This window comes from Hoplias malabaricus, chromosome 2, assembly GCF_029633855.1.
Source record: "Hoplias malabaricus isolate fHopMal1 chromosome 2, fHopMal1.hap1, whole genome shotgun sequence".
Classification (NCBI taxonomy): Eukaryota; Metazoa; Chordata; class Actinopteri; order Characiformes; family Erythrinidae; genus Hoplias; species Hoplias malabaricus.
Window position 1 is genome coordinate 26,405,188 of NC_089801.1, and position 25,952 is coordinate 26,431,139.

At 36.1% G+C, this 25,952-nt stretch overlaps 1 protein-coding gene across 3 annotated transcripts in view; it reads left to right on the forward strand.

Annotated features, from left to right (window-relative positions):
* scai (suppressor of cancer cell invasion) overlaps nt 1–25,331 on the forward strand; it is a 44,246-nt gene extending 18,915 nt beyond the window's left edge. For all 3 annotated transcript variants that reach the window (XM_066661821.1, XM_066661820.1, XM_066661822.1), the window contains 15 exons: nt 5,721–5,816; nt 9,255–9,341; nt 9,426–9,524; nt 10,899–10,995; nt 12,388–12,486; nt 12,670–12,822; nt 14,390–14,494; nt 14,595–14,696; nt 17,515–17,593; nt 17,954–18,053; nt 18,713–18,794; nt 19,095–19,167; nt 19,410–19,583; nt 19,811–19,911; nt 20,739–25,331. In XM_066661821.1, the coding sequence (XP_066517918.1) occupies nt 5,721–5,816; nt 9,255–9,341; nt 9,426–9,524; nt 10,899–10,995; nt 12,388–12,486; nt 12,670–12,822; nt 14,390–14,494; nt 14,595–14,696; nt 17,515–17,593; nt 17,954–18,053; nt 18,713–18,794; nt 19,095–19,167; nt 19,410–19,583; nt 19,811–19,911; nt 20,739–20,885 (1,594 nt within the window). In that variant the 3' untranslated portion in view covers nt 20,886–25,331. The remainder of the gene's footprint in view (nt 1–5,720; nt 5,817–9,254; nt 9,342–9,425; nt 9,525–10,898; nt 10,996–12,387; nt 12,487–12,669; nt 12,823–14,389; nt 14,495–14,594; nt 14,697–17,514; nt 17,594–17,953; nt 18,054–18,712; nt 18,795–19,094; nt 19,168–19,409; nt 19,584–19,810; nt 19,912–20,738) is intronic.
* Nucleotides 25,332–25,952: the final 621 nt, after the last annotated feature.

Consider the following 25,952-nt stretch of genomic DNA (forward strand, 5'->3'; position numbering starts at 1 on the left):
CATAAATAAATATCCTTTGCAGCACCCCCTTTTGGAATCCATGAACTAGAACGGACAGGCTATCGCAAAATGATGTTTCAATGTAGACATTTGAGAGAAGAAGAAAAAAAGACAGTGGTGTTCAACCTTTTTGTGAAGAAGTGCATCTTAGCAGGCCCATTCTACTTATTAAAGTAACATTTCTCAGAAGAAGTACAACTACTGACATACTAATATTCAGTTGGCACATTTCTACTGCAGCTCTACTGGGCTTTATTTTCCGTTAGCCAAATCTGATACCTGGTACGGGTATTATTCAGTACCTGCTCACTCCTGGTTCCAAGTGAGCCATGTAGGGACTAAATGTAATGTGTTAACCTTGTAGAGTGCTGGCTGACCAAAAAGACATGTCTACATGACAAAATGCAGACATCCAGCACAAACAAGTCTGTTGTAAACCTTCCAAGCTACAGTAGAGATCACATTTATTTTTATCCGACTCGCAAAGAACCAAAAATATATATATTTTTTAATCATTTTTATAAACCATTATTATTTAAATTTAGACTTCAAAAGCATTTTAGCATATAAAATAACTTTTGCTTTTATAATACAAAATTGGTTGCTGCTGCACCGGGAGACCAGTTGCTCAAATTCCTTCCTGTACGTCGACTCATCACTGTTGGTTATGAGACCCACAACAGTGGTGTCATCAGCAAATTTCAGGATCTGCACAGCTGCTTCCTTTGAGACACAGTCATTTGTAGAGACTGAAGAGAAGGGGTGAGAGGACACATCCTTGTGGTACTCCAGTACTGAGGGTCTGGGGATTGGATGTGTGTTGTCCTAGCAGCACCTGCTGTCTCCTGTTTGTCAGGAGGAGCAATTTTCCAAAGGGGATCAATAAAGGGTTTCTTCTTTTTCTTCTTCTTTTTCTTATATTTGATGTTTTGGGGAATGGAATGATGGCAGATGCCTTTAAGCATGTGGGAACAGAGCAAAAGTCCAGTGATTTGTTAAAGAGGTTGATGAAAACTGTTGAAAGTAACAGCAGTGTTGTAGTGTGGAAGGCGAGACTGAATCTGGTCCCAGAGTTATTCTCACCTTCTGTCTGCTGAAAAGCCTGTTACCATCCTGCTCATTGAGGGTGAGATGAGCGTTTGGCAGAAGTGAGAGTACCAGGGTTGTTGTGGAGGTGGGTCTGAGACTGCCAGTGAAAGGCTGAATGTCTCTTGTGTGTTCAGAACTGCAGTGGAATTCATTCAGAATGTTGGTGAGCTCTGGAAAAGGCCGACTTTCTCACTTTGTCTGTGTTTTCCTGGAGAATTTTTAACGATTATAGATTTTTTGATTATACCTTCTTTGCTACTTGAATCCCTTTCTCTAGTTGTATTAGTCCCCTTTATGGATAATTAATTCCTTCAATCATTCATCTTTACTATACTTGGTGTGGTTTGGGGGTGTTCCTTATTTACAATGCAGCTGAGGTAATACATACAATGAAAAGATGAATTTATATACTTTCATAATATTATAATTTATATTTTAGACAAATAAGCAATAGACAATGTAAATAGAAATTATACAAACCGGATTCCAAAAAAGTTGGGACACTACACAAATTGTGAATAAAAACTGAATGCAATGATGTGGAGGTGCCAACATCTAATATTTTATTCAGAATAGAACACAAATCACAGATCAAAATTTAAACTAAGAGTGTATCATTTTAAGGGAAAAATATGTTGTTTCAAAGTTGACGTCTAGATGGGAGCATATGTTGTTCTAGAACCTGAACATAGTTCTCTGCTTTAATGGTGCCTTTCCAGACATACAAGCTGCCCATGCCACAAGCACTCATGCAACCCCATACCATCAGTGAATCAAGCTTCTGAACGGAGCGTTGATAACAACTTGGGTTATCCCTGTCCTCTCTGGTCCGGATGACATGGCATCCCAGTGTTCCATAAAGAACTTCAAATCGTGACTCATCTGACCACAGAACAGTCTTTTATTTTGCCACACTCCATTTTAAAAGACCCCTGGTGCAAACGTCTGAGCTTGTGGAGCTTGCTTAGAAATGGCTTCCTCTTTGCACTGTAGAGTTTCAGCTGGCAACGGCGGATGGCACGGTGGATTGTGTTCACTGACAGTGCTTTCTGGAAGTATTCCTGAGTCCATTCTGTTATTTCCTTGACAGTGGCATTCCTGTTTGAGGTGCAGTGACCCAGAGATCACAAGCATCCAGTACAGTTTTACGGCCTTGACCCTTACGCACAGCAATTGTTCCAGATTCTCTGAATCTTTTGATGATGTTATGCACGGTTGATGATGATAACTTAAGTCTTTGCTATTTTATGCTGGGTAACACCATTCTGGTATTGCTGCACTATCTTTCTGCGCAACAATGGTGGAATTGATGATCCTCTAACCATCTTGGCTTCAGAGAGACACTGACACTCTGAGAAGCTCTTTTTATATCCAATCATGTTGTCAGTTGACCTAATTAGTGTTAATTGGTCTTCCAGCTGTTCGTTATATGCTCAATTTCATTTTTCCAGCCACTTATTGCTACTTGTCCCAACTTTTTGGGGATTTGTTGACACTGTGAAATTTTGAATCAACATATTTTTCCTTTAAAATGTTACATTTACTCAGATTAAACTTTTGATCTGCCATCTATGTTCTATTATGAACAAAATATTGACATTTGCCATCTCCACATCATTGCATTCAGTTTTTATTCACAATTGGTTTAGTGTCCCAACTTTTTTGGAATCCGGTTTGTAGTATAAATGTAGTTTGATCTGAACAAACCATTTAATCTGATTTAAATAAGCCACGTAAAATAGTAAATATAATAAAAAAAATGAAAGTACAAAACTCTAGATAATGGAAAGAAAAGTAAAAACATTAACAAATACAAACATTCAGGAAGGAGTAGCTGATTGCAGAGTGTCTGTTGGAACATCTGATGATAGAATCCCCAATGATCAGCATGGTTGGTAGAACATGAGGCCCCATTTGGCACCAGTGCCACACATTGGTTTCGAGCACTAGGGATTGGTGTGGTTGCCACAATTTGGTGTCTGGAGGCAGGGATTGGCATGGTTGCTGCATGTTGGTGTCCAATGGTAGGGATCACCATGGGTGCCTTGTGTTATTGTCCAATGGTGATCCACACAAATTCTCTTTGATCAGCTCATCCTCTTGAATTCAGCTCCCAACTGGGGCTGTGGCCCTTCGGCTAAGGTGAGACGACATCCACCCCGTTTACAGGGGATAGAGGCTTAGCAGTTGCTGCAAATGTTTCTGCTTGTATGTGTGGATCTTGTGAAGGACACTGTGGTCAGAATGCCCAAGAAACACAGGCATCACACAGCAATAGGCATTTTTAACAGCGGTGTAACAGTAATCTAATAAACCATATATCTGATCAGCCTGCTGTTTCTGTGTGTCACTCATGCATGTCTGGAAGTATGCAGACAGGCCAGAATATAAGATGAGATCTCTCTGGGGGAGTAGAATGGTCTGAAAGTGATAAAAAGTGATTGTAGATATGATTTTAACAGTACAGGGACATCTTTACACGAGCCTGAAAGCCGGAAGGCACAGCGCACTGTCCGGGGTCAGGTCAGAAAACCAGGTCTCCATGAAGCAGAGGGACAGATGAGGATTATAAAAATAGGTCCTTGTTTATTGCATTGAGCAATAATTTGTTGTGTATAAATTGCAAATTTGAACTCCTACACATCTACCTCTCCATCGCCTCCACTCTAGGTTGAATAGAGCCAAAGTGGCCATCATGAGTATTTCCAATAAACTTGGGAATAATATCAGGTGAAACATTGTCCCTGAATGTCAGCAACTGTTCTGTGCTCCAACTGACTGTGTTAGGTGTACAATAAATAAACAAGACAGATGAGTGCCTCTCTGTGGTTGCCATCTGCAGCACCATCTTGGGATACATTGCAGTGCAGAAGTGCACAGATTTCATAAGTGGACTGAGATTTTTCTGTCCTATCACAACCCCATGGCAGATGGCTATAAAGTATTTGGGCACTTTGGAGACATATATAGGACATGTATGCTGTGTTGCTCTTGAGTGTATTAATGTACCGGGGTTAGACAATGAAACTGAAACACCTTTCATTTTAGAACCCACTCATTTAGTGGGAGGTTTCATGGCTAAATTGGACCAGCCTGGTGGCCAATCTTCATTAATTGCACATTGCACCAGTAAGAACATGTGCATCTAATGGTTCAAACATTGTATCCTGAAGGTGGTGCCGTGTATCAGGACGACAATGCACCAATACACACAGCGAGACTGGTGAAAGATTGGTTTGATGAACATGAAAGTGAAGTTGAACATCTCCCATGGCCTGCACAGTCACCAGATCTAAATATTATTGAGCCACTTCGGGGTATTTTGGAGGAGTGAGGAGCAGCATCACATAATTACCTGGCCACTATCCTGCATGAAGAATGGCTTAAAATCCCTCTGACCACTGTGCAGGATTTGTATATGTCATTCCCAAGACGAATTCACACTATATTTGCAGCAAAAGAAGGCTCTACACCATACTAATAAATTATTGTGGTCTAAAACCAGGTGTTTCAGTTTCATTGTCGAACCCCTGTATCTGCTTCCAATTTTGTAATTTGTGACAAAATTGGTGAAACAGACACAGGCAGTGGTGTAACAGAACACGTATAGCATGGCTGCTATGATATCCCCAGTACCCATATTGATGTGTAAAAATGTTTATCATTTAAAGTTCTGTCAAATACAAGCCTAGATGTGAATGAATATCTTGGCTCAGTTGCCTACTTCAGCACACTTTAAGCTGTGAATAATCATTGTGCTATATGTACAACTTAAGATAATTAGTGTTTAATTGTAGTAGCAGAAATCATTTGAAAATGAGCCTAAACATGGATGTGCACAAAGAAGTCATGTAAAATATATGATAAACCACAAAGGGCTGATATTGTGCATCTGCATAGAGGTACTGACTAATAATATTTGATCAGGTTTCATGCCTCTTTGTCTTACATATGGGGAGCAGGATGTGTTTTGAGGCAGAATCGGAAGGTGAATAATAAGAAAAACCCTTTCAGGAGGTTTCAGGAGGTTTCTATGCAGTGCATGCTTGAAACATAAAAATGAACAGAAACCAAAACATAAAGAATATATGTATTTATGGGTATATAAATATATTTAACATCAAGCAGGTCATGGTATAGGCCAGTAAGGACCAATACATCCTCATATCCATCACTCATGTGTATTGTCAAGTCCCTTGTTACAACAGCCTAAAGCTCTTTGAGAGAGACAGAGACAGAGAGAGAGAGAGAGAGAGATGAAGCTTTTGCTCTAGCTGATGGGCATAAGTTGTCAAATTCCATAACATCATCATAGTTATGAGTCACCATAGCCCTACCCAAGCATCCTACACTCTCCTCTGTTGATACGTCTGTCTGTCTTTTCCTCCCACTTACTCTTCTGTCTCCATCTTTTTCAAGTTACGTTCCTCTCTTCCCTCTGTCTCCCTTTATATGTCTTTTTCTATAAATAATGTGATAAAAGTTATTTTATTTATGTGGTCCCCACACATCTGCTATATTTCTCCATGCTAAAAAATAATGTAAAAAAACTTGTAATGACTATTTACAAGGTAAACTATTAATCACAAATATGAAATAAATCTCTTTCTTACTCCTTTTTCTCACAATAGGGATCTCCCTCAATATGGACACAAGCAGTGGCAGTCTTATTTTGGCCGTACCTTCGATGTCTACACCAAGTTGTGGAAGTTTCAGCAGCAGCACAGGTCAGCACTGACAGTACACATAAATCTGAAATATTAACAAATTTTGCTGCTATTAGAAGTCGTTTAACTTTATTTACTTATTTTTTAAGGCGCAATCTGTAATATATTTACTGCACATCAGTCGTAAAATGACTACAGTGTGTCATCAGAGATTAACGAACAGGCTAATTTGAAGCACTGGTGTCTCTGAGAGTATATGCAGTGTGTATTTTCTGTGAGGAGTGCCCATTCTGGAGCGTACCTCTATTGGTGTTTTGGCCTTTGATTCCACCATCTGTCCAGTCACAGTACAGTTCAAACACCCTTGATTGCCAGGTAAGCACAATAGATGACACAAATATAACAACCTGCAGCCTTGAAGTGACCAAATGAACAGAGATAACATTCGATTTTTCTGGACCTAAAAAGCTTCAGTGTCCCTCTAAAAAAAATCTCCATAACCAGAGACAAGTAATATGAGAGTAAATACTGGTATTGCATATGAAAGATGGAGACAGCTTAAAAGCAGCAAATCTACAAGACAGATTTGGTTGGCTAATTTTCCTCTGAATTTCAGAAAAACTACTACCTATGTATTGATTAAATGTGTAAACTCCATAGGTTGTTTGTTTAAAGAAATTAAGGAGTAACAGTTGTGTTTCAAAAGCTTTGCATATTTGACCTTTTAAGGTGGAATGTAGAAATCAAGCTGGTGCATAACACTAGTATTAGCTTTTCACTGGTGTAAGCAGATGTTTTAGTGACATGATGTACACCTGGCTTGTGTGTTTTAAATGGATAAAATGTTTCAAAAAAGAATATCAAAAGCTAGAGCTATCTTCAGCTTCGCATAGTTGCCTATTTATGGTGGAACAGAGAATTCAAGTAAGAAGATGGCAAATAACACCAATAGAACTCGTAAACTGACCCATTTAAGGTTGAACTAAATCTTTGAATATGAAAATTGTGAATAGAAAGCAAACATTTGCCACATAAATGATATTATGGTTATTATGGAAGGTAAAAATAAATAAGGAAGATAACAGCCTCATTTAGAGCATTTAATAATGGGAAGTAAAAGCTTATAAATACAGGACAAAAATTTGGACATTTGTTCACATTTTAGCCTTTCACTAGCATAGGTATATGTTTTAGTGAAATTATGTACACATTTACACATGTACTAATTTCTTTGCATTTAATACAGTATATTTCTAAAGATTGCCCTGATCTGATCCTATATTGGTATTGGGTCTGATATTGACATTCACTGATCAGATATTGGAAGGATAGGGCCGATCCACTTACTGATCCATATTCCATTCTGCAGTTTGCACAGGAACATGAACCGGCCGTAGCAACATGATGCAATGACACACACACATCCCCAATCCATATTCCACTCCATATCTTATACTAAACCTGCAGGAACTTAATTCAGTAACTGTAAGGCCCCGTCAGCAAGGTTGTTGTCTGCATGTTGGCCTTTGGTGTACATGAAAACTGCGTTGTAGGTCACAGAAAACAGATTTACAAAAACGCTCGACAAGTTGGGGATTGTGTCAGTGTGGCTGTGTTTAATACAGCTCTGTTTACATTAGTAGAGTATATTCAGAATCTCACGTGTCTGTGTGTGTGAGTGAGATAGACTGACAAACCATGAGGAACAGGTTATGTCATGGATTCTGCTACAGGTTATGTCATGTTATGCTAAAGTTTTAAGGAAGGATATATACTAAGAAGGAATGAGAGATTGAATGAGGTAGAGAAAGAGAATAAATAGAATACAGAGAGAATAAAGGGTGAGACAAAGAAGATAAAGTAAAACAGATCATCTGAGACTAAGTTCCACATTATTCTTTTTTATCTTCCTGATATACACACCACAAAAACTAGGAGAATATTTCTAGCATCACTTGTACAATTTTAGCCAGCAAAACACATTTTTTTTCTTCCCCAAATTTCTTTCGACTAGTGAGGTGAGCCAGAATGGTAACATTCATTCATTCATTGTCTTGTTCAGTTCAGGGTCGCAGTGGGTCTGGAGCTTACCCAGAATCACTGAGTGCAAGGCAGAATATTAACGAAAAATAATTAAAAATTATTTAGTGTGTTGTACAAGTTTTGACCAGCAGAACATAGAAATATATAAATTATAAATAATTAAGGACAGCTGAAAAATAATAAAGAATATATGTTTGTAAATAATAAAGAACATGCTGGTCAAAGTTGAAACATCATGCTAAACGTTTAGCACCTTGAAATTCAGAATTTAATTTTTAATGTTTTCATGCAGCCTGGAGAGGTAACTGAAAACAAAATCTGGTGGTCAAAACTGGTGTAACATGCTCTGTGACTGGCTGAGAGACGTTCCAGGAGTGCCAATATTACACGATAATGGCACTCTGACCAAAGCTCTTCAGGTATCACTCCACAAAATACATGTAACCTAGCAACAACACCAGTGCTTATAAGACAGAGCTGCGCCTGGACTTTTTCACCCAATGAGGAACCTGTTCATTTTCCTTTCGGGCACATTATTCCAAACAGAGTAAAGGGTTATGGCGCAGTGGAGTGTAATCTGCTTTCTGATTTGTAAACAAAACAAAATCTGAAACAAAAAAAAGGTCTGTGTGGTTTATGTGATTGTGTTTAACTGGAGTCGAAATGCAGCTTTTTTTCTCTGCTTCTCTCTTTCAAAAGATCAGGAGCATGGCTCTGGAGCGATACTCCAAAATACATACTTTTAACTTAAACAGAACTCAGCATTGTTTAGTGTATGATATATATCACTATGATCTGAATCTGCTGTAAACAATAGTTAAACCATGACATTTTATTGACTTGATGCGTTAATCTCTGCTTCTGTCCTGAGTTAGACTGAATTAATGCAGCCTTGTTTCCCAACACAGTACAAGTTAAAGATCCAAAATTAATTGAAAACAGCAAAAAGGAATGTTTGATGGAATGGAACTATTCTACCTCATGGAAGATTGATAAACAAACAAATAATTTTTCACTGTCTTCTTTATCTTAAAACCTAATAATAAACAGCGATAACAAACTGTGATATAATCACAAGAACTGGCGTGCTGTAATGACCTTGAACACTTGGCCACAGCAAACCAGTAACAATATCACATGTTATAGCACTCCCTCTCATGTGTTATTGCTTAATTAATGTTAATATTGTTCACTGAAATGATAATAAAATTAATGGATGTCTAAGTGGATAAGATACAACATGTCTATTTACTGTTTATATTTTAATACAGGTGGATTTACTAGTTCTTGATTCAATTTTGTCATTTATAAATTCATCCATTTATCCACCCAGCCAGTCATCAATTCATTCATTATTTCATTTATTTTCCTCATATTGTCCCAATGTTTTGAATTTGGACTGATAGAAGTTTTTTCTAAAATTACTTTTTTTTAATGTGTTAAATGTGAACACAGACAGGTGCTGGACAACCGATACGGTCTAAAGAGATGGCAGATTGGAGAGGTGGCATCCAAAATCGGCCAACTGTACTATCATTACTAGTAAGCATGCTTTCACCAGAATACCTTGATCTTTGATCTCAACATGTACTGATGCATTTTCTCTATAACAATTATTTCCTATAGCCTCCGTACCTCAGAAACCAGTTACTTAAATGAAGCATTTTCCTTCTACTCTGCCATCCGTCAGCGTTCGTATTACTACCAAGTTAACAAGGAAGACAGGTAAGACTTTAAAAACACTTTGGGGTATTTTTTTGCAAAATATAGTAAAAGCAAGAATCTGTAATTTTTAACTTAACAAAATACAAAGAAAAACTTTCCAATGTTTTCACTGACTTGATTATAACTTGAAAATAAATAAATCGAAATTGATGTCTGCGACACACTCGGAAAAAGCTGTAACAAAAGTTACTGCGTCATTTTCTTTTTAATTATTATACTTTTTAATCGTTTGGTTATTGAGCTGCTCAGCAGTCTGTGGTCACTGTTGTCTGATTCTTCTCTTCATGATGCGCCAAAAAAGATATGGATTTCAGGCAGGCCACACACTGTCTACAAAGCCATGCTGTTTTAGAAGAAGGATGCCTGGCACTGTTTGCTGAAATAACCATGGATGTCCCTGATGGCAACATACATCTCACGTAAACTGCAATATATGGTTTTTGATCAGAAACAAAAATTTGGCAGAATGTTAATTCACAGTAGTTTTATGAGCCCATATGACAATATTTATCACAGTAGCATGACAATTCTCATGCATTTATGTCTGAGGTCAGGACATTCACACATAAACTGTGTTCTCTGGCTTTGCGCTACAGGATTTTTTTTCCCCTCAGTATTTCATACAGTAGATGGTGAAAGAAAATTGATCTTTAATCTGGCATTAAGAGTCATTTTTTAATTCTTTGACCATTTCCTTATGTTGGATATTCATTATTTGCCAAAACGTTTTGAGCCAATTTTCTTGAAAATATGTACCTTTGGTGGATGCTCTTGATTATATTTTATATTCACCTGCTTATAGTATAATTAGGGTGGCCAGATGTCCGTCTTTATAATGAACAGCCTGTTTTTTCACCTCCCAGTTTGCCCTCTAATGCAACATTTGGACAGACACTTAACAGTTCTGCTTTTTGACGCAAACTATTAAAAACACTTTTAAATTTGTTTTATGTTGTTTATTGGCTCATATTGGCACAAATATCAGAACCAACACCTCCATTAAATATGGGTACTCGATGTAACATAGGCTAGAGACAGACGTGAGCAACTCATGGAAGTGGCCGCCCTAATTACAATGTTTCAATAGCTCTTATTTTGCTATTGTCCCAACTTTTTGTTGATTGTGTTGCAGGGATCATGCTTTAAATTTGTTTTTACTTGTAAAGTATACTCAAGTGGTTGAACAAAAACTGTGGAAATGGTTTCTTTGTACTTTTATGAGTTAATGCAAATTTCCAATATATGAACATATTAAAGATTATTCTTTTATTGTGTTTTAATATCCTTTTTTATTGACAAAAATGAGCAAATTTTTCTTCTGTTTTTTCATTCTCTTCCTTATTCTGCTGCATCTTTCATGGTTCCCTCTTCCAGGCCTGAGTTGGTAGTAAAGAAGCTAAGGTACTATGCTCGTTTTATTGTGGTTTGTTTGCTACTCAACAAGATGGACCTGGTTAAGATTTTGGTCAAGGTAAGTGCTTAATGGTGTGTAGATTTAAATCAAGTTAAAGTAAAAAACAGTGATTTAGGACCTGTTGTTCATTTATTGATATATTAAAGAAAATAAAGACACTGGTATTCTCACATATGAATATCACCAAACCATACTGAGTCATCTGATATCCATCATTAAACCACATTTGTTGTAGCATAGAGCAAGAACGTCTACTGTAACCCAAACATTTTTCTGTGTTGTTTGAATGTGCTCTGGGCTTGCTTTACTTGCCTCAGAAGAAGAACCTGTATGTCACCGCACAATAAGGGTGTAGGGGGTGCCCCATTTTGAGGTTGGCATGGTGGTTTATCAGCTCATCTCAGCTGATGATTTAACTGTTGACAACAATTAGGTACTTCACAAAGACAAGGGTATATTCAGAAATTTAATAACCAAGTTATATGTGATAAATTTAGAGTACAGACACAAGTATTATTATAATAAAAAGGTATTGTCCAGTGTCTGTAAAATTACCAAGATGTTATGCAAGTTAGACCTGTGCCGTATAATAACAGATTAGAATAGCAAAGATAATAATTTAGAGAGACCTTTCTAAAGGTCAAAAATAAGACATTTCCCCATGCCCTTATTGTCGCATTTTGAACAAGGTGTAATAGTGTAATTAAGAGTACATATAATTTTAAAAATCCAAATCAATTTAGTACTGAATACTCTTCACATTTATACACTCACAGTACAGACTTACCCTGGTTGTTAACTTCATTCATTCATTCATTGTCTATAACCGCTTATCAAGTTCAGGGCTGTGGTGGGTCTGGAGCCTACCTGGAATCATTAGGCGCAAGGTAGGAACATACTCTGGATTTTGTGAGATCCAGGACAATGACAGTTATGCTTCTAGGTCGCCCAGCCTCAGACAGCCGTGGTATCATTTGGATTGGAACATGTTATATCCAGGGGATAGGGCCAAAACTCTGTTTTAAAACCATTTTTATTTGTATATGAAATACTCTACCGGTCACAACTCTACAAAGATTCAAAAATGGTCTGCTGTGTCTGTGGCCTTAGGCATGGAGTACTTTGCATTTTGTGCACTGATTAGCCTGAAGGATTCTGAAAATTGGAGTTCCCAGAGCTTAAAGTTCTTGTTTTTGGCATCCTTACACTTTTGAAAATGTCAATATATTTTTCTGGAAATATAGTGAAAAATAATCAGTTCCATATTTTGCTCTTTATTAAATTAAGAAAGCCAATATAAAAAGTGATTTCTGCCAAAATAACAATGCTGGGGGATATGATCCTGGTCTGCTAATTATAGATTAACATAACAGATGCTCAGAAAGTACTGTGGAGTAAATTCCCAGTTCTTTTGTTTGTTTGTTTGTTTGTTTGTTTACTTTGGTGCAGGAGCTTTCTGAAGAGATAGAGGACTACACTCAGCGTTTCAACACAGAAGATCAATTAGAATGGAATCTAGTGCTGCAAGAGGTAGCAGCTTTCGTGGAGGTGGGTTGTATATTCATGATGTCTAAAGGAGATATCGAAATAAAATTAATATTTAAAGTAATTAATCTGTGGGATTATTCCTCTTTGGCAATAACAAAATATAACAGGTTATATGGTGGTTATTTAATGAATATTTGTGACTTTGTTGAAATAAATGTTTTGTTTTTGTCTCTATGTTTTTAGGCAGATCCTGTTATGATCCTCAATGATGAAAATACTGTGGTGGTTAAGTCCAGTAGGCTGCAGGAAGGGGGTGTGCCCCAATTAGAACCGGGCATGGTGGTTGGTCAGCTCATCTTAGCTGATGCTTTAATTGTTGGCAATTGCAATAATCAGGTACTTTACAAAGACTTAAGTATTACCAAGTTATATGTGAACATTTTTACTGAGTACAGAAATAATTATTTAAAATAAAAAAGGAATTCATGTTAATTTATTGTGGAATTACCATACTGTTGTGCAAGTTAAGCATGTACAGTAAGGTGACAAATAGATTTGAATAGCAACGAATATTTTATCTTTTAATTTCACAAAGATAATTTAGACCTCTCCCCATGCTTTTACTGTTGCATTTTAACTAGGCATATCAGTGTAATCTGAAGTATAATTTTGGATTTGAAATTAGTTTGATTAATTTCTTAATGATTTCTCTTTGCACTGACACGCACACAAAAACTGAATTATGCAATAGTTGTTAAAAACTTTGAATTAAAATAACATTTTTTTAATATATTAATTGTTAATTTTTGTGTTTCTATCCCTTCTAATGCTATAAAATATTCACAATAAAATAAGTTGGAAAATGTTTTTAAATTTTATATTATAATGTATTAAATTATGTAATGGTCTATGAGAGTGATAATGTAAAAAACAGTTTCCTGTAGTCCTTTTCCGCTGTAGGACTTAATTAAATAGAATTCTCATATATAACAAATAAAGTTTTAGGCACAATTTTGGGCACTCTTGATCAAGTGACACATTTTGTCTTTTTTAAATATCTAACTGAGATGTAGTAAAACCAGCCTCTGTGGATAATAATAAAAATAAACTATATTTCACAAAATCTTAATATGAAGTCTCACAACAGTGACTTTGACAACACGAATACAAACCAAATCGAAAGAGTAGGAAGACCTATGGCTGGTCACAAATTGAGCCCTTGCAACGAAGAGCCATATGTGTGCAATTACTTGTAAAACCCTTTTAAGAAATGAAATGACATTTATAAAAACAATGAAATAATAATGAACTATTAATGAAATTATATTTTTCAATGCCCTCTACTTTAAAAAAAAGCAATCACTAATGTATTCCTTCTGTTTAGCAGGCATATTTCCATTCAAACTGTTCCATTTCAAAATATCCACTGCTAAGGCTGGACAAGCAAGTAGTGTTACTAAAATGCAAATGGCATATATATGGTTCTTTTTGGCAGAGGCTCGATTTTTGACCAGGTTTTTAGATTTAGAAATTCTGTCACTCTTGACAGTGTGCGCTTAAACTCGGGATGCCAAAATGAGATTTAGAAAACCACCTAAAACTCCAATACAGAAGGTAGAACTGTGTCAGAAGAGGTGGTATGTTGTTCCCTGTGCAGAATTGCTTGCAAAAACATTCATCATTGACCAGTGATAAGAAGGAAAGCCTACCTGCAAATTTGTCACACAAAAAAAGGAAATGTGAAGTATGTTACAGAATATCTAAACAAATCAGATGAGTTTTGGGAACAATTATGATAAAGTTGACATAGACGTCATTGGGCATGTTCATGTAAAAAAAACACTTTGTAAACTGTGATTAAACCTAAAGAAAGAAATTCACATTGACATACAAAGATGACAAGAACAAATTTTTGATATTTGGAAAATTAGATTTTTGCCCTCTTCATGTAATACGTTTTCAGGTGAAGTTCAGTGAGTTGACCATCGATATGTTCCGCATGCTCCAAGCCCTTGAGAGGGAACCTGTGAACCTGGCCACACAAACCTCCACCAAACCAGGGACACTTGTAAGGCAATATTCTTAGACCAGTCCTGTCTCTCTCTCTATTATAGGAATTGCTCTCTCTGTATGTTTCTTAGACTTTGGATTTTCTCTCTCTTTTGCAGGAGCCAAGTGAAAAGCCAGCCAAACGAGAGAACCCTCACAAGTACCTGCTGTATAAACCCACTTTCAGTCAACTCTATACCTTCCTGTCTGCCTCCTTCAAGGTTAGGTAACAGTTCATTACCTCTCTAATCTGACATCTTTAGAAAGTCACGATCAATTAAGCCTGAGAAATAATAGAACCAATACCTGCCAATAAAACAGATTTTTAAAATTGACAGTATGTGTTTGAGATATAGTTGCTAAAATGATTGTCATTCACTTCTTCAAATTGGTATTACCAGCAAATGTGGACAGTGGCTTCTTCCTTTTATTTGACTATTAAGAGAGGGATAAGAAGATTAGCCATTTAGAAGAAACATTTTATTCAGTTCTTTGATTAATTACAAGTCCTCCTGATGCTATTACATTAGTTATTAGTTTCATACACTATCTGCTTGCACTGTCTTAGTAATTTTGTAAATCATTTACCCAAAATTCATTGTCTTCAGGGTGTACAGCTTAACAATATATATGAATGTATTCTAAATAACCCTACACATTTGAAACAGATGTATTTTTCCTTCTCAACACAGATGTACTGAGTGAAGAATGTGTAACATAGTTACTTCAGGACACAGTGCTACGTTAACAGAATAGCAGTAGACAGTAGAGTGTAAAAGAAACATCTGCTCAGTATACTGTAAACTACAGAAACAAGGGCTGTCAAAATAATGTGTTAACACACACAGGAAGTTAATGCATTTATTTATTTATTTATTTATTTTTTGGGCTAATTTTGCCCACAACTTCCTCCCATAATTCATCCTTTTTATAAAGTCTAGTAACATATTAGCTGTTGTATTTAACGATATATACACAGCATTGCTACTATTGCGTTCAGATGATAGAATGCATTTTGTTTATGGTGAAATATGTATAACTACCTATCCCTTAACCCCCCCCCTCTCTCTCTTTCACCCCCCCCCCTCTCTTTGTATTTCTCTCCTCCCCTCTCTCTCCCAATCTGTCTCTCGCTCTCTCTCTTTCTCTCTCTCTTTCTTTCTCTCTAAACTCAAAAATCATCAAAACTACATTGAGATATTATAATAAATTTAAAAAAAGCAAATGATGTCCTCTAGCCAGTTTGTCATGCATATGACACTACACAGTTATCTCTTTCCCAAAAATCAAAGGAAGTACTAGAATTTTAACTACATTTTTGTGATTCAATTATTAATCCCTAGACACTACTAATATAAATAAAAACATTTTGGTTTGATCTTACATTGATTCATTTCTTTAACATTTAAATACCCATTATTAGAAGTGCTTCAGTCTTAAGAAGGGACAAGGAAATTAGTCATGATAAAACACAGCAAATTGGGGATTATTTAGGCTTGTTTGGTTTTTTTAATTGATCTACAATCCTAAGTAATTAAGTAATGCATTGGCCAGTCGTTTTCTACAAGGTGCAGTGTTTATTTATCTCAGAACATCCCATTTACAGACTGGACAGTGTTTGTACAGGTCAAAACTCTCTATGATTCTTTTGTAGAAAATGGGTACATGCATCCCTGTCTTCATCAGTCTCCTTAGGGGAAGATCTCGAGAAGGTTAAGCTGGGAAATCTATCCTTCTGTGGGTGTGAGGCACATGTGTTCTCCTGATGTCCCCAAGCATATCATTTGTGTTGCTGACATTCAGAGAGAGATTGTCCTTGCACCAGAACTGAGACAGATTAGCCTATGGATGCATAGGAAGCATATCAGTGCCGCTGCCTGTGACAAGGAGATGTCTGTGAAAATTGACAGACAGTGGGCATACTCCCTGAGGACATGCCCAGGAATATTGTCAGCCAGCAGCTTTGTGAAGATTCACCCACAGCTTGGTTCCCCTCATCTCAGCAGCATATGCTATGGGTCTTTGGTTTGAAGTGTTCTTGAATTTGTAGTAAACAGGCACCCTTCCTTTCTTAATTCTTGCTGTGTTCCGGCTCTGACATTGAATCTGAAATCAGCAGTACAGGCTTTGTGCAGGGTGCAGATTTCAACGTTCAGTCAGGGCTTAATGGTTGGGCTGTGAAGTTCATTCACTCATGCATTATCTGTAAGCGCTTATCCAGTTCAGGGTCACAGTGGTTCCAGATCCTACCTGGAATCATTGGGCGCAAGGAAGGAATACACCAAGTCCTTCACAGGGCAACACACACACAATCACTCACACAGTTAAACCTACGGGCATTTTGAGTCGCCAATCCACCTACCAACATGTGTTTTTGGAATGTGGGAGGAAACTGGAGCAACCGGAGGAAACCCACATGGACACAGGGAGAATCTGTTGCGCCACCGTGCCGCCGGGCAGTGTAGTGATGGAGACTAATGGAGAATGATGGAGACCATACTTTCCGCTACCATAAACAATGCTTAAAGTGTATGGAAGTATATGAGTACCAAAATGAGAATGTAGTACACAAAAAATGGCAATGTAATGCTAATCGTGAATTGAAATATTCTTCTGATACATGCAAATAACACTCAAATTCAGTCATTCCATTCACGATGAGTGTTTACATATGCTGCAATCTAAGTGACAACTTTTTCAGGAGGTTCATAGTTAATTTACCTAATAATTAAATACTTCAGTAAGTACAAAAACATGACTTTATAGACACAGAGTTAATGTGTTTGATTGTCCTGCCTGCAATCCAGAACTGTCTCCTATGGTGCATCATAAAAAGGTTAATCAGCCAGTGGAGACAGTAGAGTGTTGAGCAAGTAACGTTTTGCATCAAACCAAAAAAATTCACTTGAGCCTGTCTCTACTAAGTCTCTAAATGCTTTTTGGTGCTTTTAAGTCTCGTTCCTGTTTTTGATTGTTTCTTTAAGTGTTTTTTCCTGTGTTTTGACTGCTTTCACTGGGCGAATAATTACTGGACTTCAGGAGCTACCAGCTAACAGCGTGCTGCTGGTGTATCTGTCAGCTACTGGGGTCTTTCCCACTGGACGTTCAGAATATGAAGGTAAGCTCTACCTAATGTTTGTAGAGCATTCTGTAAAACACATTCTTTTATATATTACATTAGATAAAATGGATAAGCTATGGTGAGGTGATGTGACTTTAAAGTTTTTCAATTTCTCAGTTTTTCTGTATGGTTATTATTTTGTGTCTTGTTATATTTTTAAATGTAAGCAATGTAATTATGTTTCTGTCTCTTTCTCCCTGTGCTAAAGTGCTGCTTGTTCATTTTCATGCTTTTAGAGACACAACAATCTCAAATATCTTCTCTGAAATAAAAGTGATCTTTGGAAATGTCACACAGAGGAGAAGGCCAGGCAAGGCTGTATGCTGATTTACAGTACTATGCTGTGATTTGTTTCAGGACCTTATGATTTTGGAGGAGTTTTGACAAATACAAATCGTGACCTGGTGAATGGTGAAACAGTTCAGAAGAGAAACCAAGCACAGAAGGAGATGCACTGGTACAGACCATCGTTAATCCAATTGAAAAAGATTAAAAAATCCAATTGAAAAAGGAGTCTTTTTTATATTGTAACAGATCCATACATATCTGTAGATATGAGGAGTGTACATTCTTCTATTTATATTGGTATATGGCAAAAAGTTTTGTCTGGCCCTGATATTAATGTCCAGCCACTTCATATGTGGATGATAAATGTTGGTATTGCAGCAGACAATCTTTATGCAAAATTGTTTGTCAGAAAGCAAAGGTATCATTGCATCCTTCTAAAGGATTGAAGGAAAAGAGCATACTACAGGCCAGATGTTTTAACAGTCATACCATTAAAATGAGCTCCTTACTTCTGCACTTATTTTATATTTTATTACATTCACATACCATAAAGGAGCACTTTGTATTATTTGGATGATACAAACCACTGCATTACTCAACACTGCAGTGACATTGATGTCATGGTGGTGTATTAGTATAGTAAAGTCTTAATACAGCAGTGGTGCTGGAGTATATCAGCCTAAGTAATTTTAAGAGATGATGTTGGTAAATGGTCATACAAAAATGAATTATGATTGTTTTTGTACATATATCTATACTGGGATATTTTATATTGGGTAAAAAACCCAACCTTGATTTTTTGTTTTGTGTGCACGTGTGTTTCACCAGCCTTCATCCAGGAGACTTGTATCCTTTTACAAGGAAGCCTCTGTTTGTGGTTGTGGATTCATCTAACAGCAGAGCGTACAAGGTGAATTTAGTTTTCACATAAGTACATATATACAGTTTATTCAAATAAATTCACACATCGTCTTGAGTATTTTCTATTATTCATAAATATTTAAAAAATGTTATGACTATTGGATTATAAATCATTTGAAATGACTTGAGAGGAGGTCTGTTTTTAGAAAGTGTATGAATATTCTTTCTTTTGTTAAGATTTACTTTCACCATATGACTATTTTCAAAAATATTAGTATTCAATCACTGAAGTTTTTGTGGTATTCATGGTTATGATGTTCATTTGTATTTGTTGTTTTTCTCCCTGTAGAACTTCTCCAATCTATTTGGCCAGCCACTCGTGTGCCTGCTTTCTCCTACAGTTTATCCGAAGAGCATGCAAGGTTCTTCTCTGTTCATTAGCTACTAAGTGTTTGATTACTGCCACAAAAGCTTGTACTATTACATACATTCAGTGCTTATAAGCAATGAGAGTGTTCAGATTGACATATATATGTAGTTGGGAGTTGATGATGAGTATAGTGTGAAATAGACTCCTTCACAGATGTGGGAGTGTTTTTGTGTGACTTTGAACTGTGAAAACGTTTGAAATGTACTTATGTTTTATCTATTTCTCTCATTGCAGATCAGTCCCAGCGGGGGAGTCTATTTACTCTGTTTCTCTACAACCCTCTTATGGGATTCTTGTCCATCTGTGGGCTCACCAGCATGCACCAGGGATTGTGGGAAAAGGCCCAGGAGTTCTTGCAGAAAGTTTCCCAAGACATTGGCCAGATGCTCACTAGTTCTCGAGCCATTGGTAACTGCAGCCTTTCAGAGAGGTGTACTGTGCAAAGAGAGAATTTATTGTATTTATTGTAGAAATAGAAATAAAAACACACTGAGCTGTTTATTTATGTAACATGTTATAAATATGTATGCAAACATTAAGCAAATTTACACATATAACCTTGGATGATTATGGATGAGAGATGGATGAAACTGTTCAATAATTCATTCAGTTGTTTTATTGTGGGTGGCTTACAGACCAGGCTTTCCTGCAGTTCTATGGGGATGAGTTTTTGAGGCTGCTAATGATCCGTTTTGTGTTCTGCTGTGCTACTCTTCGACTTCATAAGCTCTTCCGGGTAAGAAATATTTTTATTTGGATATACGTCTTTGGAAAATTGGAAAATTGCTTTTTATGTATATATATATATATGTGTATATTTGTATGTATATATATATGTGTAAAATAATTGTATAATATATATATATATATATATATATATATATATATATACAAACTAAACTTGTAAAAAGCCAAAAATAAGTAAGTAAATAAATAAATAAAATAAAAAAAAATTTAAAAAAAAATATATATGTATATATATACATATAATTTTTTTTGTATGTTTTTTTTTCGTTTTGTTTTTTAAATTAAGATATCTTAGTAGACAGCATAATGATGTGTCTAAGAATTGGGACAGCCTACATGTCGGGAGCGAGCAGACTGTGACTTAAAATGCTCTCTAGTTACACAGCTCACCAGTTTTTGGGACAGACCCTTTGTCTTCTCCATCAGTCAGCATTAAGCCCGCCAACTTCAGCACCAAGTTTAAATATGTTAACCACCAACAGAGTCTTTGTTTATATATGAATGATAATCAGGTAGCCCTTAACATGTGAGATGACTACATTCACATTCTCAGGTCTTAGCTTATTCATTACCTTGATATTTTCAGTAAGTTCTGACACTTTAGAGAAAAAAGAGGTCACTGTTTTTGTCTTTGTTGTTACAAATGATTATTAATGACGGTTAAAGTGTTAGCAACCTAATTAATAACCAGGTAATAAATTAATAAATAATTAATAAACATCTTGTTAAATCAATTATAAACCATAATAAACGTAGTTTTATTTTAAAGCAGTACAAATTTAAATTTCCTTGTTGTATCTGTAATCTGGGTTACAGGATGCACAAAGTTTTCCAGAATCCTATCCTCAGCTACCCAAACAGGAGATGGTGGAAAACAGCCTTCTACAGAAAAGCATACTGGAGCTGGCTGCCATGCTTGACGTGCAGAACCTCTTTAGTGATGGCATGCTTGATAACTATTGACCACACAATGGCACCCTGGCACAGAGCTATACTGTACACTTAGACAGACAGACAGACAGACACACACACACACATACACTATACAGGTCTCCTAGGTAGGTCCTCCCTGAAATTTCTGGTGGTTTAACTTCTATATAGTTAGTTTAGATAGTTTTTAACAATTTAAAATTCAAATGTTTCTATGTTGGTGGTGAGATATTGACAGGTTTATCATTTTCACTTATTTTGAGGTTTTAAGGAGCTATGAATCCACCTACTGCTAAAATCTCACAGCATAAAAATTGCACATTCATTTATATGTGCATGCATTATTGTGAAATGCTGTCACACAGATATAGTCACTTATGTGAGGGCAGCTATTATAGTTAGAAAATGACATAATATGAATGAGCTAAAATAAGTTAAAAAGGGGTGAGAAATATTTTCACACAATACAGTATTTCAGTCCGTTTCTTCCAGAGATTACTGTGGAGATTTGCATTGTACCCCTGTTTTCCAGGAGATGGGTGTTTTTGTGCTTTCTCATATTTAAGCCTTGCCTCTGCAATGTTGAACTAACCCTGTATATAGAGAGCGAGTGAACTGCATGTGCAGATGTTTGCTTTGATGTTCGGTTGTCTTCAACATGTCTTGCCTTTTAGATTTTTTTTGTTTGTAAGTCTATCTGCTATTTACATGTATTTGCATTTTGTGTTCTGTGAACTCAAGTCTGACGTTTCTGAAGCAGATTTGAACTGGTACATCCTTTTTGGACAGTTCTAGGATTTTAACCAAATAATGACTTGATTTTTCTATGTTCTAAATAACAGTGACAAACCATATCAGATTTACTCATATTTTTTTTAATGGGTTTCTTTTCAGCATATGTGGTGTGGTCAGCCCATACCTACACAACAGATGTCATAACCTGATGTCTAATTCCATATGTGTGTGTTGGAAGTCTGTAGTCATTTTTATAATGTTATTGAGATTTACACGCTGATATTCCTTTACATAAGTGTATATATAAATGTATAGTTATCAGAAGTACGATATGTGATACAGAGAGGTATATCTGTCTGACTTGTTATATCATAGATGTCCTGTGAAATGATGACCCTCTGCATGTTAACAGAGACTGTCTGTGCAGTGTTTATGAATGAATCAGGATGCTGTCCAATATTGCCCACTAGAGATATTTAAGTGCAACAAGTATCCATTATAAGGACAAACTGCAGAAGTATCTTGAGGCTGTGCTCTTTATTTGCCTCATTTAAAATCTTCCTTTTGCATAGATTCATAAATTCAGCTGTCCTGTAGTAAGTGATATTATAATTAAATGATCATTATTTTGTCTGATTTTAACTTAATTTAGATTGTTGATAACGATGATCAAATGATTGCTTTGCACTTTACTGTAATGAAGTTTGGCCTGATTTTGTTTATTGTGCCGTCACTAAGAGGCATGTCTTAAGCTACCCATTCCATTGCTATGAACATCCTTTTCTGTAGCAAATTCCTTTTAACAGATTCTCTATGGTGTAAACACACATTTGTATTTGAGCTCGGGCAGCCATGATACATTTTAGCACAAGTTAGGGATTGAGTCTTCATACAGAGCCAAATGAAGGCTAAACTAGCTTTTCTAACACAGGTGTGTATAAAGTCACACTTAAAGCTGTCTTTTACACTGCTGTGAAAAAGAGTGTTCTCCCTTATCAGTTTCTCCTATTCCTGCACTTGACCATTTCAGATCATCAGACTAATTTTTATATAGTCAACCCAGGTAAACACAAAATGCAGCTTTAAAGCGATCATTCGTTTTACAGAAGATAAAGATTTATTCCAAAACTGTATTACCCATATAAAAGAGTAATTGTCTCCCTAAACGTTATACCTTGGCAGTAAAACAGCTATAAAAGGCTTCAGATAACTTGCAGTGAGTCTTTTTCTGTTTTACTGTGGAGGAGTTTTGGCCAGTTTTTCTTTGCAGAATTGGTTTTTGAGCATAAACGATGGTAAAAAAGTAAATGTTATACTTGATTACTGAGCAGAACTACAGTACCCACCTCACAGATTCACTGCAGGCACTACATCTCCCATAATTCTCTAGCTTTTCAAAAGTTTGTGTAGCAACCTTTTTTTTGACAACTGTAAACATTTAAAAGAAAGTCATCCACGAATCAGACACAGCAGTTATTGGTCATGGCTGTATGTTTTGGTTATAGCCACCTATAACTACCATTAAATCTACCAAAAATACATAACACACCACCTACTGCCTACTGAAACTAACAATAACCGCATGTAACGCAACCCATCATAACTTCTCATGAGCATGTTAATTTAAAGTTTTTAATGAATTCTTCAATTCTAGACTGTCACATTAAAGAAGGAGCTGCAGTAATACACTTTAATAACAGTGTCTATTTGTTAATTTCTCATCAATGGTAAAGAGACGTCCACTTTATTGTTAAAATATTTTAACTATTTAGTGTTTAACAGGCTTTTTACTAGGAGCACATTTGTTCTCCTAGGACTGACTGGCAAGTGGTGCAGCACTGCCCTCTAAATTGTGTGTGCCCCAGTACAACAAGTATTCTAAAAACTGGACTGAAAAGTTTTCTCTTAATTAAGGAAATAGTCAATTAAACAGTGTTTGGTGTTTACTTGGGTCATTTTGGTGTAATATTCAAATTAATTAGATAATCTGAAACATACAAGTGTGAGAAATGTGCAAAAATAATAAAGTAGTAATAGTAAAAATGAGAAAGGGACAAATTATTTATCACAGCACTGTTTTATACTTATAGACTCACACATGACTGAAATAGTTTGTGTTTACACATTTTAAATTTAAACCATCTTCTCTGCTCTAAACAGATGACAACTGTTAGAAATTGCAGATTGTGACTTTTTGATTGTGGCTAATGATGTGGGACCACAATATTCTTTTTTTTTCTTTTTTTTTTTTTTTTTAAAAAAAAGCACAAATATCCAGCAGCCACAGTTTACCGGACCTTTCAAATAATTCAGCATTCAGAAGCCACCGGGGCAATAAATAAATAAATTCTTTAGCATACATTTCTGAGTGCATTCTGTGATCATTATCGTATAGTCATACATAAGCAGAATTGTAGAAAGCTGTCTGTAAATACTTTGAGAATCATTTTAACATATCCTGATTACATTCAGATAGAGCAAAAGCATAGACATTCATTATGCTGTCTTCTTAATCACTGCCAAATAAAACTAGTTCCATAGTTTAAATTAAACTTCCCCAGCTCATTTTAATGAGACAGGTCTCATTATGTTGTCTGGTCACAATTACTTTTGAAACTCTATCTTGACTCTAGCTTTTGATCTTAAAACTTTTTACATTTCAGTGAAGTAGGAGAGAGAGCAATTGGAGGGGAACAGGGCATTTTTGTTTCCTGATCATTAGACCTTCAAATTTCAAATTCTGCTTCATTTTACAGTTGATTTCTTTGTATGCATTTTGGGATTGGGATTGTTTTAACACATCAACCACCAGCATTATCCAGCCATAGATCAAGCCATAGATATTCTAGTGATGGTAGTGTCCATATTGGTGTATCCTGACAACTGTGTGGAACTCAATGTAGCACTTAGTGAATGAAAAGCATTCCAGCATTTTTCAATCTGAACATACATATATATATATATATATATATATATATATATATTTATATATATATGGTTACATAAAACCAATTGCTAACATATTCCTTTAAGGAATTTGAAGACAAGAAAAAAGACCTGAGTACTGAATGGAGCTCGGGAACTATATTTAAATGAATAAAAAATTCAGTGCCACTTCAGTCATAATCCATTTCTTTAATGTGTATTTCACTAAGGATACTACCTATTTTACCCTCTTTGTTGTTAATGCTTTCAATATAAACAATGGTATTGCTCTTAAAATATAAAAAGAAAAAGAGCAGTTAATGTGTTGTGTTTTTTTTTCTTTGTGAATGTTGTTCCGTTGGACGGACCTGAAGGGTTCTGTGGTTAGCCTGTCTTTTTTTTCTTTTTTTCTTTTTTTTTTTTTTTTTTATTATTTCTTAACTGTTCCTTCTACTGTGGGAGGAATAATCTTTCTCTAAACGTGAAGGGGTTCTAGAGTTGCCAGTTGAATTTACTTGCATTCTCCAAATATGTGTTTTTCATTTCTTCGAGGGGGTGGTGAACTGAGCACTGGAGTAAAGCACAGGCTAATTTATATCCTTCTCTTTAACTAAACCTTGAAGTTAGTTATCTGATGAAATGAATGAGTGGTGTTTGCACAGGAATCACAAAACTGTGCAGCAATCTGGCCTTCTAGAAATGGAATTTTCCTCCCCTGCCTTATGGTTGTCCTGTCTGTTGCCAAATTGTACTTGATGTTACATTCTGAAAAGAAAAGAACAAAAAATTGTAATATTTAAACATGAAAGTTTTTGTTTGACAGAATGCTATTTAAGAATATTAAAATTCGTTTTGTTTAATTTGTCATGTCTGATTTTTTTTTTGGTATACAATTATCACGTGTGATTATAATTTATTATGTAATTTATGATAATGTTGTGCAAAAGTCATATACCACTTTTCATATGTTTAATTTTATTCCTTTTAATTATTTTTGGGCAACCGCTTCATTCTGTTCAGAGATGCTGTGTGCCTGGAGCCTATACAGAACCACTGGATGCAAGGCAGGAACACAGGGCATTACAGGGCATAACACATTCACACTCTCACAACTATGGGCAATTTCACACAGCAAGTCAACCAACCAACATGTGTGTTTGTACTGTGGGAGGAGTATAGAGCACCTGGAGGAAACCCATGCAGACACAGGGAGAACACACCAAACTCCCCACAGTGACCCAAAAAGGGGTTTGAACCCAAACCCAAAACCCTGAAGCTGTGTGGATGTGACACTATCTGTTGCACCACCATGCTGCCCCTTCTAAGCATCCATTAGATATGAGTTCAGCCTTGAATATATAAGTATGAAAAGATATTGATATCCATCCATCCATTCATTATCTGTAACCGCTTATCCAATTTAGGGTCGCGGGGGGTCCA